Source organism: Ammospiza caudacuta, chromosome 1, assembly GCF_027887145.1.
Source record: "Ammospiza caudacuta isolate bAmmCau1 chromosome 1, bAmmCau1.pri, whole genome shotgun sequence".
NCBI lineage: Eukaryota > Metazoa > Chordata > Aves > Passeriformes > Passerellidae > Ammospiza > Ammospiza caudacuta.
The window spans coordinates 112,531,208-112,545,560 of record NC_080593.1 but is presented as its reverse complement, the minus strand read 5'-3'; the positions used below and the strand labels follow the sequence as shown (position 1 = coordinate 112,545,560).

Here is a 14,353-nt window from a genome sequence, read left to right as displayed (position 1 = left end):
AACGTTTCTTGTTGCTCTGTTCCACAGAATAGCTACAGAATAAGTTCCCTGTCATCTGACAAGCCCATCATAGGATTTCTCTATCTGGTTTTCTCCCATGATCACATGTTGCCTGTAGCTCCTGCATCCCAGTGAAAGATTTTTGCTGCAACAGAGACAACACATCGTCCTAAAGCCATTCACCGGATAGTAAACACATTTATTTACTAAACACATCTTTTATCTGGTGTGGCCTTCAAGCAATTTACAAACACACCTCAAAAACTTTGTTTCAGGCCAAGTGACATCTGACTGGCAGATATTTCTTTCTCAGTTTATTATTTAGATCTCAGTGATCTAAGGAGAGTTTTAATTGTATACCACATCCTTTGCAACTCCTCTTCCAGCTTACACAAAGGAGTTGAATTTCAGTCTTCTTCCTTGTGTTGGGAATTGTTCCCTATATGCATGACTGTCACCTGGACAAAAAGTGAAAAATTGCAAGTCCACAAGATTTACTGTTTAAACTTAGAAAGTTGGTTTGACTAAAACTAGACTAGGGCAACAAAAGCCAGTTCTGTCCTCTGACAGCACTGCCCTAAGAAAAAATACATTACTTAAGGGCATCAAATAATGTTAAAGAAACTGCAGTTATTTTAAGATCTGTAGAGCATTCTGATTTAGGGATCCCACAATTTAAATAAATAACAGTCGAACAGAGGAATTCATAAAGCAGTAAGGAATCCAGCTGAGCAGGGTCAGCTTGGGTCTTCTCAGCAGTAGAGGTGAAATGGACTTTATATTCACCTATATATGCTGAATTTTCTGCTTAAATCTTCTGATAGCACAAGTTTTTAAATATGAAGGACTGATGGAATACCACGTCAAGGTAAGGCCACTGTCAGTGTCAGCCTTCATACACTGCCTCAAAGAAGTTACAAGAGATTGACACTGGTCATCTGTCTCTTCATTACTCAGCTCACCACCAAGAAGTCTTTCTACATTTAGAACATAAATGGCTCCAAAAATCAAACCAGAAAAGGAAGGTGGGAGCCAAAGGCTTGTAGTTTGGCTACAAGCCAATTTGAAGATTTATCTAAATTTATCAGATGAAATAAGTAATCAGCCACAGGACAGTCAGAGTCACTTCAGTCATCTATGTTGAACAGCAGGTATCAGAATTATGCTAAGTATTCCACAATTATTACTTTCCAAGTGGCTTTAATTCCTGCTTGGGGGATGACCAAATTGACAAAGATGTTAAGCTATGCAATGATGTCAAAAAGCAAGAAACTCTCCATTACATGTTTGAAAAGGCTTCAACTTTCTCCCTGATCCAGAAAACCCATCCAAAAAGATCCAAGAGTAGAGACACCTAAGACTCTGACAGTATTGACAGTATTCTCCATTTTCCTCCTTCTTCATCTCCCCAATCTACTCCCCATCTCCCCAAGTATAGCAAGAGATATCAGCAAGTATTTTTAAACAAGTATTTTTTAATAGTTTAGTCAACATAGGTTACTTAAAATAAATGCAACACACTCAAAAATAGCTGGCAACAACGTAGCTGCTGCATGTCAGCCTCCGGAAGAGTGGCAGTGGATAAAGCCAAGGGCCTGCCCTTGCAGGAGATGCTATGCTGTCAAACAAACTCTTCTCACCACAACCCAGCACAGCCACAATTTGCTACATATCAGTGAAAACACATGGTGGGCAGCAGAAATTACCACACTGCTCAAGTTAAGCATCCTACAAGTTTACCACTGGCTCCAAAGAAATGCCACAGCATTATCAAGGTAGAAAATGTGTGTATTCAAGTGCAAGATGCATTTGTTTTCTCATGTCTACTAATTACAAAGTCAAATGCTGTGACAGTCTCTCCAGGTTGCACCATGACATTTTGCCCAAAAGGCCATCAGTCAGCTTTTGCCAATACATTAATTCACAGTTTTGCTTATACCTTGAAGAGGAGACCCATCAAGAGCACCAGTTTTGTGGAAAACATTACTTTGATTATTTCTGTAGCCCATACTAGTTATTCCAGAATATGCTCAGAACACTGGTAGACTAGTGACCCTCAAATATTCCTATGTTTTGCATAAAATTAGTAACAAAAAATATTAGTGACTTCTACTCCATCTATATTGAAAGCTTATAAAAGGAAACTTACTATTCTTCTCTGATCTAGTTACGTACAGATAAAGTAATTGGAGAAGAAAGTTAAGACACTTGTGTCTGGTTACATATTAAGTTTTCCAAGAAGTCCATTCACACTTCCTTCCAGTTTCCCAGAAGCCTGAAAGGAGCTCCTTAAGGTTCATCCCCCTCTCTATAGCTCCTCACAGTTCTGCTTTATTATCACGCAGCAATGCGTCCAGAGTTAGGTAAGCAGTGTAATGAGAGGGATATTTTTTATGCTGACCAGTGTCCTTGCCCCATCCATGCTACACACTCTGCATTGTTGTGATCACTTTTTACTACATTACATTTGACTTCAGTAGAAGACTATGAAAGATTTCACCCAGACATCTTGTAAACAGATATAGGCCTGTCCTCAGAATTATTGTACCAATGTGAACACCTGTGTTCAAGAGCAAACAAACTTTTACAGCACCTGATCCCATGGAGGGACATCCACTGTCACTCACAAGGCCTGTGCTGAACAGAGTAACTCATAAGCAGTCCTGTGCATGTGCATATAAGGAAACTGTGATACAGTAGAAACCAAAAATTATAGCAGGATTTTTGGGTGTATCAAAAAGTCATGACTAAGCCACAGCAATTGTGCAATAAAGCACAGCATATCTTTTATTTGTCTGCTTGAGAAGTTAATATTGGTATGACTGACACACAGCAGCACAATTACAGCAGTCACATTAACCTCAGTGTTGTGGCCAGGTGGTGCAAATTAGCCCTCAAAGTCATCAGTCTTGAAAGCATAACTACCTTATGACAAAGAACAACCTCTCCCATTTTGGGGATGCTTTTTTAAGGCTGCTTTTTTCTCCATTTGACTTAATATAGAGGATTAAAAAGCTATAGAGAACAAAACTCCAATCACAAATGGCGGAGAAAACACAGACCTTTGAAATTACAGTAATATCCCTTTCTCTGACAGAGAAATATTAGGTGTAGAAAAGGAATTAAGGTAGTAAAGACCCCATGACTTACCTTTCCTTGCTGTCTCAAAGGTTCATTTAGAGGAGTATCCCCAGTACAGGAACTTTTAAGAAGCCTTGACATGGTAGGATTAGTATTATTTTTTAAGATAAAAAACAATTAAATGAAACTGCCTGTTGTCATAGACTGGTAGAACAGAACTTCCCTTTGATAACCTCCCTTTATAAACGTCTCCATGGGCGTGGCTAAATGAGTAGCTCCACCTCTCATCCTATTTAGAAACCCTACAAAAAAAAAAAAAAAGGAAAAAACTTCTCTGAAGCAATATAATAATTTTATCAGCTACTCATATACTGTTCTGAGGTTGTTTTTTTCTTAGGTAGGTAACTAGCTGACAGCCTCACAAGTTATGGAGAAATTGTAGACAAAATTAGATTTGTCTTCCATATTTGCAGTAACCTGCAACATGGTCTACAAACATGTGGTGGGTGAGCTTGCTCAGTTGTTTGCTTTTTAAAAGCAGTACTGTAACAACCTGAGGGAAGTGTACCAGCTTTGCATGTTTACTGGTGTTAGAGATGCATTATATTGAAAAGCAGCATATCTCTGAACTTGCAGCAATCTCCAGTTGCATCACCTCAAGAGAAGTCTCCACCACCAGTGAAGGCTCCTGTTTTCATCACTTACAGAGTGAAGGTGATGCAACATCAAAGCCTTTTGCATGACTCATTAAATCTCACACGCCTTCACTGCAGAGGGACCACCAATAAAATTAGCATCTGTTCTTTTGTCCTCCTGACACTCTATATTTTAAATTCCCTCAACTTTCTTTCCTCTCAAGGCCTAATTCAAGAGGATGAGGTGATGGATTAGGATGTTGCCACTAAGGCAATATTGCCTGCAGAGTTTTATATTGCCTTGGTGTGTAATACAAACACACCTAGGTGGCTGCACTCTTGTTTCTTAAATTTTTGTACTATTCCAGCTGATAGTGTTTTGTTTTCATGGGTACAGGTGTGAGGAACTATGAGCATAGGGCCTAAGTTAGGGGGGTTTAGAGCTTAAATTTGGGGTTTATTTTTCACAGAATTGTTGAGGTTATCCTGGCACTCCTGAAGGAGGCAGGGTGTGAAATTAGAGTTCTTGAGGTGTTTGGCAGGAGTTCAACTATGCTTCTATCATCTGGATTTGCTTTCAAGGGAGCGATTAGGAAATTATGTTCTTGTTAACAAGATCTGTGCAAGTAATGACTATCATACCCAACATTTCCTGTATATAAGCTGAAGTGATTGTTCCATCTTGATACAAAGAGCAGAGGTATTTTCTTGAGAATTAGTGACTTGGGCCAAATCTTTACTTTAAAGAGTATTACAAGAAAGTTCATCCCTTTTCATGCCAGGCCATTTCTGTCTGAAAAACTAATTGGTCTTTAAAAAATATATATCCATGTGGAACTTTTGCTTCAGTATTAGACACTCCCAGATGTCAGATGAAGAAAGAAAGCCACCTTTATTGCAACAAGAAATGTTGCATAATAAACTGCAGCATTCACTTCTCACTGCTTTTGTACTACTGCAGGCAGGATAAAGCATCTTTGATTTTAAAATCTATATTTAAGGTACAGAGATATCTATGTCTCTTGCTGCGGCTGGAAGTCTGTAATGTCATGTTCTACTTATATGAGAACAAATAATTCTGCAGCATTTTCCAAGGCTAATAAAACAGTTTCACTCCTTACAGAAAGTCTGATGATTCTGAGGGAATGATAAGTTTTGAGTGAGTTCACAAATTAAACATAACATGCAAGAGAAAAGAAAGCAGTTCAATTGAAATGCAGAGTTGTGAGAAATTGAGACCAGCTCATTTTCCTTCATACCTGTGAGGTGCTCACTCCGAGCCAGCTTCCTCTCTTTGCACTTCAGCAATGACTGACTTAACAGTCAGTTCTGACATTCTTGGCTGAGTTATCACTTCTTTTGAATTATGTTCCCAGACAAAATGAGGAAATCCACAGGTGTGGGTGAAAGAAGGAGGAATATCACAGGAGATGTGATAGAAGTACCAGCATGTCACGCTCTGTGCTGTTCACACTGTACAGATGCAACTCCACATTGGAACCATGCTCTGTTTAGAAATATAGCACTGGGAAGATACCAGAGATAATGCTTTAATTTCCAAAGGACTCGCTGTTTCTGCTGGTAATACCTAGATCCCAGTACTGAAATACGAAATAGTGAATACCTATATCCCAGTACTGAAACATCAAATAGTGAAATGGAGTATATTCTCATCTGTACCAGCTAGCAAAATAAAATAGATAAATAAAATCAATAGATAAAACAGTGCCTGGGATTCATTCCTCATAATCACCATGCATGGAAAAAAAAAAGTCCAAAGTCTTATTTTCTGAGTATGACTAACAGCTCTTACAAAGACGATGGCACATCTGCACTGCCTGCCAGAACAACTTTATTACTGTCCTGATGGCAAACACAGCATTATACAGCTGTAAGCGTAATCACACTTTTTATAACCAAAGGAAACTGCTAAAACTTGGTTGGCCAGATTTTAGCAGCCAAAAGCAGCAGAGATGAGCACACACCTGCAAGCAAGGGGCTGGTGGCTTGGTCTTTACTGGGGAGGCACTTCAGCACTACCTGTGCTGATAATGTCACTGCTGTTGTCAACTGCTTCCAGGCGTGCAAAGGCCAGCCTTAAAAACACATTTGCTTTCCTGAGCAGGAATAGTTACAAGACCTCCTCTAAATCTGCCTGTACCTAGAGAGGAAGCAATGTTTTAAAGTACAGCATTAATCTGTCTGCTGACATTTCACATTCAGGGGAAAACTTATGACTGAGTTTTAGTCGTGATTTGTTTCATAGTCCCCTCCCTCTTCATGGTCCCCCTGGATCAAAAGCTCTTGGTTTAATAAAGCAGCATACTCAGCCTCTGAATACAGAGGCTGCTTCTCATTCCCCTTGGTCAAGCACAGCATTTTCTGGCTCTGCTGCACAGCTGGGCTGAGGCCAACCTGTGGTACCCCTTTCCTACCAAACCCAGGGCCAGGCTGGGAAACAAGAGAGTTGCCAAACAGCAATCAAGGCTCTGCTTGGCAAAAGGTGGGGTTCAGGTGTTTGCTGTTGGTCCAAGACCACTCAGGGATGGGGGCTTGGAACTGGGTAACCTTCACTGGTGCTTTCCACCCCAAACTATTCTATGATCTCTTCTATATTACTATGAAAAATGGGGGATCCTTTCAGGCAAAGGCCAGAGGAAGTTAAAAAGCAAACTGACAGAATAGAATTACTGCCAATTTTGTGGTGAAGTCAGGATGCAGCTCAGGGGAAGAGACACATCACAGATAAAGAATGTGAAAAATGTCATAAGATCATCTTGTAAGATGTGAAGGAAAGGGGCACTCCACAGGAGCAGCCTGAGAGCAGCAGTGCGTGGATGCAGGGTTCTTTCCAGGCACAAACCCAACTACCCTGGAGTGGCTCGAAGCCCAGATCTTTTGTTTTCTTAACAAAGTTTTTTGTCATCATTTGGAATTATTTAATCTGCACTTCAAAGGTCTTCCAAGAGACAGCCTACCTAGAGCTGCTGTTCAAAACTTCATCAAATGCAGTTTTCCTGTGAGATTCCCCAGACTGGTTTCAGCTTCACCTCAAAACCTCTTCTTCTACAGAAATGTATATTCCTAGAAAATTTCTGGGGCTTGATAATGAGACATAAAGGTGTTCATAACCAATTGTCAATACCTTTTACCTCTAAATTTCCTGCTTTCTTTTGATAACATTTCCCATTATTATGATTGACAACAAAATTCATGAGGGAATTAAAGGGTTAATGGGGTTGAAAGGAGCAGCACTGACTATAAAAAGTTACTGCAATTAATAATGTCTGAAAGCTTGAGCTGCAAGAAAAAGATGCAAAAGCGTGCAGAAAAGAACTAAATAAACAGCTTTAAATGTTAGTCTGTTTATGTTGCACACTTTATTTGTGTTGGTGGATTTAAAGACCCTATTGTTTGGCAATCCTTTAGCTCTACAGCAGACCTGCAGACTGACCTGTTGAAGTAGAACAGAGCTGAATGAGTGGGATATCCTACCCCGAGTACTCACAACTCCAGGGAAATCCCAAAGCACACAATACTGGGGAGCATCAAGTGCCAAGGAAACTCTTTGCCGTGTTGGTGCAGTCTGCTAGTTGGAATTTAAGCAGTGATAAGTGATAAGGGAGGAGCTCTCTGCTGCCTCTGTGATTAGCTTAATTACAAACAGAAGTCCCCTGTTCTCCTTGTGTGTGGGTCTATTAATACTAACTATGTGCTCATGCCATCTGCCAAGGAGCCATTTCCAACTTTACAAAGCACAGCAGACAATACTTGCAGGTGCTTGGAAATGTGTTTGTCTGGCCGTTAAATCCACAAGGCTTAAACATTGCTGAACAATATTTGCATTTGCAGGTACTCCTGCAAGACAGTGTCTTCTGAACTTCTATCAGAGATGAAGAATTCCAGACTCTGATGGAAATCCAAAGATGTCTTCATCTATTGCTTCCATTTTGCTTCCTAGTCTGTGTTTTTGTGTTTGGCTGGCAAATAGTCTTGGATTCAGAACTGTAAGGGATGCCACATTCCCAGCAGAAACAAGTCATGAGATCCAAGGTCAGTTTCAAGTGCCATATTGCAAAGAAGCTTCCAGAATGCATGTTCCTACTTAGTCTGAATACAGTAATGCCAAACAAAACACATTGTTTTCCTTTGATAAAACATAACACACTTTAATTCCAGTGTCATTCAAACTCTGGAGAGATTGTTACCACTCTGAATTCAACCCAGGATTAACTGAGGCATAAAATGGTTACCAGATCAAAGCCTATTTTAATAAACCTCCTCTAAAAGGAGCAGATATTCAGCCATTTCACATTGCATGTTGTACAAACTAATGATGCAGAGAGATGAGAGACACATTTCCCCTGTGGACTTTAATGATTCTATCAAGATTTACTAGATTAAAACAACTTAGGTGCCTGAAGCTTATAGCTGATAGACCTGTATTGCTACATCTTTCTCACCTGTCAAATCTATGCAGTATTTGTATTTTCTGACAACTTGATGTATTTATTTGCTTTGGCATTGGTGATTAGACCAACCTGAAAGTTTTGCATTCATGTATATGGTAGATTATCCAGTGTTATGACCCTTCTAATTTTATCATTTAAGGAAAAGAGTAAACTTGAATAAATGGTGTACTCAATATCTGAAATTGCTGTGATGAAGAAATGCTACTGGCTTCTTCCCAGAAGGGGGAAATTACACGGTGAGCCATTCTCAGAAGAGACCAGGGGTTAAAGATTGTTTCTACTAAGAGAACCATTCCTGAACTTTAAATAGGACAAATTTGACATCTGGGGCTTTTAAAGTCTCAAGGGAATGAAGCTCGTTGACTGTAAAACTCTTCAGCTCAAGAGAAGAGTTTCTGGGACTGAGGCATTCAACCAAGATCACTGAGGCTCTCCCCCCAAATTTTGTCATGTTTTCATCTTTACTACATGTCCTCCTCCTCTTCACTACCATTGGGCATCTTTTTGGACCACTGTGAAGAACTGTCCCCTCTCTAGGGCAGCAGCTGCTCATCATATTCGAGCATACTTGCCCCTCCTGAAGCCATTCTCTTGCTAGAGGGGCTCTGTTAGCAGGACTGCTTTTCTTGGGTCCTTTTAGAATACTTTTTGTTCATGGCCATAATATAAATAGCACAGGGCAGCCCTGCTGCTGACACTGGGCACTGCTCCCAGAACAGGTCTGTGCCTTAATCCCCTCTGCCCTGCGACTGCGCGCTGCGGTTGCGCTCCAGCTCGTCGGGGACAAACACAACTGTTCTGACATCCAATTAAATAATAACATGATAAATGCTGTCCCTGACACTTTCCTAGAACATTCTTGGTTTTGGGATCCTTTCCCAGCTGTTCAGATTTTGCAGTCTCCTCTCCCTGCTCCTGAACCCTGCTGCCGGCACCCTTTCCTGTCATCTGACTTTCCCAAAGGCAGAAGACAAATGACTGCTTCTTCCTGAGTCTCTTCTCAACACTTTGAGAAGACACTCAGGAAAACAACACTTTGCCTGAGGCTCTTTCCCCACCTTTCCTGCAGGCAGACTAACCACCAGTTTCTCCTGCTGCCCTGGGAGCACCCATTGCTCTGCCAGAGGTCAGTCTTCAGGTTCACTGCTCCTGGAGACACACGTGGTGGAGGCTGTCAGCAGAGAGGATCTACACCATCCACATGGCAAAAGCCATACAGGGAATTGCCCACACCCCCTCACCTTTTCATCAGTGACAAATAAAGCCCCACTGAAACTGCAAGGATTTCACATCAGCTGTTGTGGCTTTGCTCAGAGGAGCTGAGCCAAAACACTGACTTATATATCCACACACATGTACCTGTACCTGCAGTAAAATAACTAACGTACATAAAGGTGCTGAAAGGCTCAGGATCTCATTTAGACTTCACCCAACATCAGCACAGTGTGTGCCATCATGACAGAGTTGTTTTTTGGGCCCCCAGTGACTCAGAGCAATGCTGTCAACATGCTCCCACTGGGACTCTGCATCAGCTGCAGCTCCCCCTCCCATGCTTCAAGCCAACATCTGCCCAGCCCAACTCGGTCTGACACAACCACTTGCAGTTTTGAACATGATATAGTATCACTCTCCAGAGATGCCCGAGGGAAAAATGCATTCCACTCACCTAATTGCATTAGTCTAATGTTTCTCCCTCTTTTGGAATTAAGCTATTACAAAAAAAAAAAAAAGTTTGACTGTATTAATGTTTCAATGTTGGAAGGCTTAAAGGAAAAACGATCATGATACAACTATTGTAAGGCAAATTCAAACTATATGTTTCAAAGTTTTAGTAATTTTGAAAGCCCCCAAAATTATTAAATATCCCTGTTTGAGTAGGACAGAGTTCTATTTATTCTTAGTAGCTGGTACTGTGCTCTGTTTCTTGGATTTAGTATGAGAATAATGTTGATAACACTCGGGTGTGTTGGCTATTCCTGAGTAGTGCTTACCCTAAGCCAAGGACTTTTCCATGTCTCTTACTCTGGAAGTGAGGAGCCACACAAGAGTTCAGGAGGCTGCACAGCAAGAACAGCATATTTAATATTAGTGGTGTGTTGTTATTATTGCTATATTCTGTTTCAAGGCTTAAATTGTTCTTAACCATAAGGCTTAATGCTTCTTTCCAATCCACTGTGGGGGTGGGGAGCGAGTTGCTACATGGTACTTAATTGCCTGCTGGAGTTAAACCACAACAATAAATTATTGTGGTTATCCATTTGGGAGGGTGGGTGTGGTGTGGTGGAGGGGATATAATTTGGTTTTTAACTCCCCCTAATGTTTCTCTGGCATTTGGAAAAATGTTCAAAAATAATACAGAAAAATGCCAGATAGCCAGATGACAAATAGTTGAGAATATGTGGACTTATAAGAACTGAAAGAAATCTGATTTGAGAGTTCCGTCATCAGAGAGGGGCCTTACACTTAGAATATCAGTAAAACTAAAAGAGGCCACTGCAAACAACATCATAAGGCTGAAATAACTGTCCCAGCCTGAGACTCCCAGTCAGCATCATCAATGCATGGGTTATTTCCAGTGCACTTTAGGCAGACTTCATGTCCTCCCAAGTGAGTGATGCCTGCTGCCCTTGTGGACAGAAGCTTCTCCTGCCTGAGAAGCAATACTGATGACACAAGAGACCCTTTACCTTCTCAGAGGAAGGACCATACTATAGGAGGACTTAACCTTCAAGAGTCACAGAAACACAAAATTACAGGAGGGGCAAGGCTGGAAAACCACCCCAGGGGCCATCTGGTCCAACCTCCCTGCTCAAGCAGGACCATCCTAAAGCACATGGCACAGGATTGCATCCAATTGTTGAGTCAGTCTTCCAGTGAGGGAGACACCACAACCTGTCTGGGCAATCTGTCCCACTGCACAGCCTCTGCACGTAAAGAAGTTCTTTCTCATGTTCAGGTGGAACTTCCTGTGCATCACTTTGTGCCCACTGCCTCTTGTCCTGTTGCTTGGCATTCCAAGAGGAGCCTGGCTCCATCCTCTTGGCACTCTTCCACCAGATATTTACAGACATTGATGAGGTCCCCTCTCAGTCGTCTCTTCTCAAGGCCGACCAGGCCCAATTCCCTCAGCCTTTTCTCATCAGAGGGATGCTCCAGTCCCTTAATCATCTTCATAGTCCTCTGCTGGACCAACTCCAGGAGCTCCAGGTACCCAAACAGGTACTTGGCAAGTGGCCAAATGCCAAAACTTTTAAATTAGCAGAAAATAGCACCAAATGACCAAATCTGACCACCAGGTGCTCTGACACAGCCTGACACCAGGACAATTGGCCAAGTTACACCATCCTCCCTCCCCTGGCACATCTCACAAAGTGAGGTCACAGAAAAATATCCATATTTTCCTGTCTCTGCAATATCTCCAAAAGGCAGAGGTGTCTCATACGCACCAAGCCTGCAAGACATTGACTGCCCCACTGCTGCTCTCCCTGACTTTTTCCTTTCTTAATAAGCTGATCTTTTCTCCTTAGGAAACTGAGATACCTCATGGATTTTGCAGGCTAAGTTTGAGGCAGACTGAAAGAAACCATACTTACCTTCAGGAAAAGTCAAATTTATCAATTGCTAATCATTTCTGAAGCCCTTGGTTGAATCTAAATAAATTTTATAGCATCTCAGTCAACTTTCCCTGCTAGGGACAGTATGAAATGTCACTATTGAAGCAGTACCATACATCTTGAGTGATTTTGGAAAGACGAAGAGTTTCCTGTAACTCAAACCTTCACCCACAGGATAAGGCAGTAAGTGAGCTAAGGGGTCATAGCCCTCCTCTCCTTGACTTTGGGGATGGTTTTCAGTGCAAGGGCTTCACCAACAAGAAGCCATTCAATCTCAGCAGTGGTTGCTGACAAACCCATGTGAGACAAAGACAATTTGTGCTCTTTGTATTTTCTCACTCACTGGGCAAAGCCCCACCCTGCCCATCCAGTTGTGTGAGTAAAGACATAAACAAGGATTAAAGCAGGGGTCTCTGTACCTCAGAGAAAAGAGAGAGTGAGTGTGTGTACACCGAGGATTTGGAGAGCATTCAGCTCATGGCTTGGGCATCCTGACATGACAGTGTGTACAGCTGCTCATACAGCTGGTGAATAATAAATACCTCAACATGCCCTTGAGATGATACTTCTAAATACTTAGCTCTTCACTGAAGCAGTCAGAAGCCTGACTAGATTCACCCTGCAATAGTGTTCCTGTCGAAGTCTTTACATGGTTCATTTGACTTTTAAAAGAGATTGTTACCAAAATAACCTTTGAGCTGCACAAGGCTTTGTTTGAAATACTATTCTGCTATTCCACTTCTCAAATGTCATCTCAGTCTCAGTGTTTATCTTCTCTTAAAACACAGCGAAAATGTCACACTATTTATTGTAAAAAGTTTTCACCTTCTTTACAGCGTTAGATTTCTTGCTACACCAAGTTATGAGCTATGAGTTATTAGCCTCAATTCATTTGCTACACACTTTGGGGCCACAGATAGAAAGCAACTATCCCTTTGGGAAGCAAGTACAGAAAGGACTATAACTCACTAGCCACAGAAAGCACCAAAGGGTTGTTCATTTGAATTATCAGAAAATGCTGTTTAAAATTAAAAACTGGTAGTAATTGGTTGGGGGGGGTTGTTTTTTGCACAGCCTCACTCACTTGTGCCACTGCTGCACGGGAAGCTTGTAGCTTCAGGTGATGTTTATATCCACCCACAGCGCTGCATCCTTCCTCGAAGGAGCTGTCACCCTCGGTCAGTGGATGCAGCATGCTGAATCATCAGGCTTTTAAGTGCTTTCCCTGGAATGGGATTTATCCATAACAAAGCTTTCCTACCGTGCAGCACACTGAAGGAAAGCTCCATCACCAGAAGCTGTTTTGGATGCTTGCAGCTCAGCAGGACACGCAAACTGCTTCTGTATCGAAGGACTTTAAATTCATGAACGCAGCGCACCACAGAGCCAGCCAACAACTCTTCCTGCTTCCCAACTATTCACAGCAACCAAACAAACACACAAACACGCTCCTCGCTCCTGCAGCCCGCTAAATACTAATTAGTCTCTAAGTGATGCAACCCAGCATAATACTCCCGGGATTTCTCCGGCTTCACTGCCACAGGACAGCGGACTCGGTTCGAGTCAGGAGGTTGTTTTAGCACCGTCACAGCGCTGAAATTTCACTTCCTTTTTTTTATAAGAGCAGGGAGCAGTAAGCGCTCCTCTGCTTTCCCAAAGCACTTTCGGCCGCACAGGCAGTGGGTGAATCAGAGCGTCGGCCACCACCGCCCTCCGCCCCGAGCTGCCCGCGGGCGAAGGGATCGCTCCCGTCCCGTCCCGTTCCCTGCCCGGTGCCGCTGCCGGTGCCAGCGTGGCACAGCCCCGGCTCCCGCCTCACCTGCTCCGCGCCCCGCCGGCAGCAGCCGCCACCTCTTTTCCTTTCTCCCGCCCGCCCCGCTGACAGCCCGGCTTTGTCCGCCCGCCCCGCTCCGCCCCGCCCCGCGGGAGGCGCCGCGGGAGCCGCTCCGGGCACGGCTGCGGAGCCCCGGGACACGGAGCGCCCTGAGCGCCCTTCCCTGCGGTGCCCCGACAGCATCCCGCCCCGCGCCTGGATGCACCTACTGTTATTGCTGTTACTTTGTTGCTGCTTTCATTTATTTAATAGTTCTAGATTAAAACTTTTTCCTTTTTCCTTTCCTTTATTCCTTTTCCTTTCTCCTTTCCTTTATTTCTTTCCTTTTTCCTTTCTCCTTTCCTTTATTCCTTTTTCCTTTCCTTTTTCCTTTCTCCTTCCCTTTATTCCTTTCCTTTATTCCTTTTTCCTTTCCTTTCTCCTTTCTCCTTTTCCTTTCCTTTTTCTCTTCCTTTTTCATTTTTTCCTTTCCTTTATTCTTTCCCTTTTCCCTTTCCTTTATTCCCTTCTCCTTTTCCCATTCCTTTATTCCTTTGTCCTGCCTTCCCTTCCCTTCCCTGGCGGTTCCCGGGGATCGCAGCCAGGCACGGCGCAGCCCCCGCGGTTTCCCCCCGGCCGCGGCTCCCGGAGCTCCGGTCGGACGGCGCCGGGGCTGGGAAGCAGCTCCAGCATCGCCTCCCGGCCGGCTGAATGCCCTCGGCTCGGCTCTGCGGCCGG

At 42.9% G+C, this 14,353-nt stretch overlaps 1 protein-coding gene across 2 annotated transcripts in view; it reads right to left on the bottom strand.

Annotated features, from left to right (window-relative positions):
- Positions 1-13,663, bottom strand: part of MAPRE2 (microtubule associated protein RP/EB family member 2) — a 97,917-nt gene extending 84,254 nt beyond the window's left edge. The window contains exon 1 of one of the 2 annotated variants that reach the window (XM_058804367.1): positions 13,622-13,663. Coding sequence is in view for 1 of the 2 variants with exons in the window: in XM_058804355.1 (XP_058660338.1) it covers positions 3,151-3,222 (72 nt within the window). In the remaining variant the exon portion in view is untranslated. Of the gene's footprint in view, positions 1-3,150; positions 3,274-13,621 lie in introns of those variants that run through there. The other variant, XM_058804355.1, reaches the window with a different exon arrangement.
- Between the last annotated feature and the right edge of the window lie 690 nt (positions 13,664-14,353).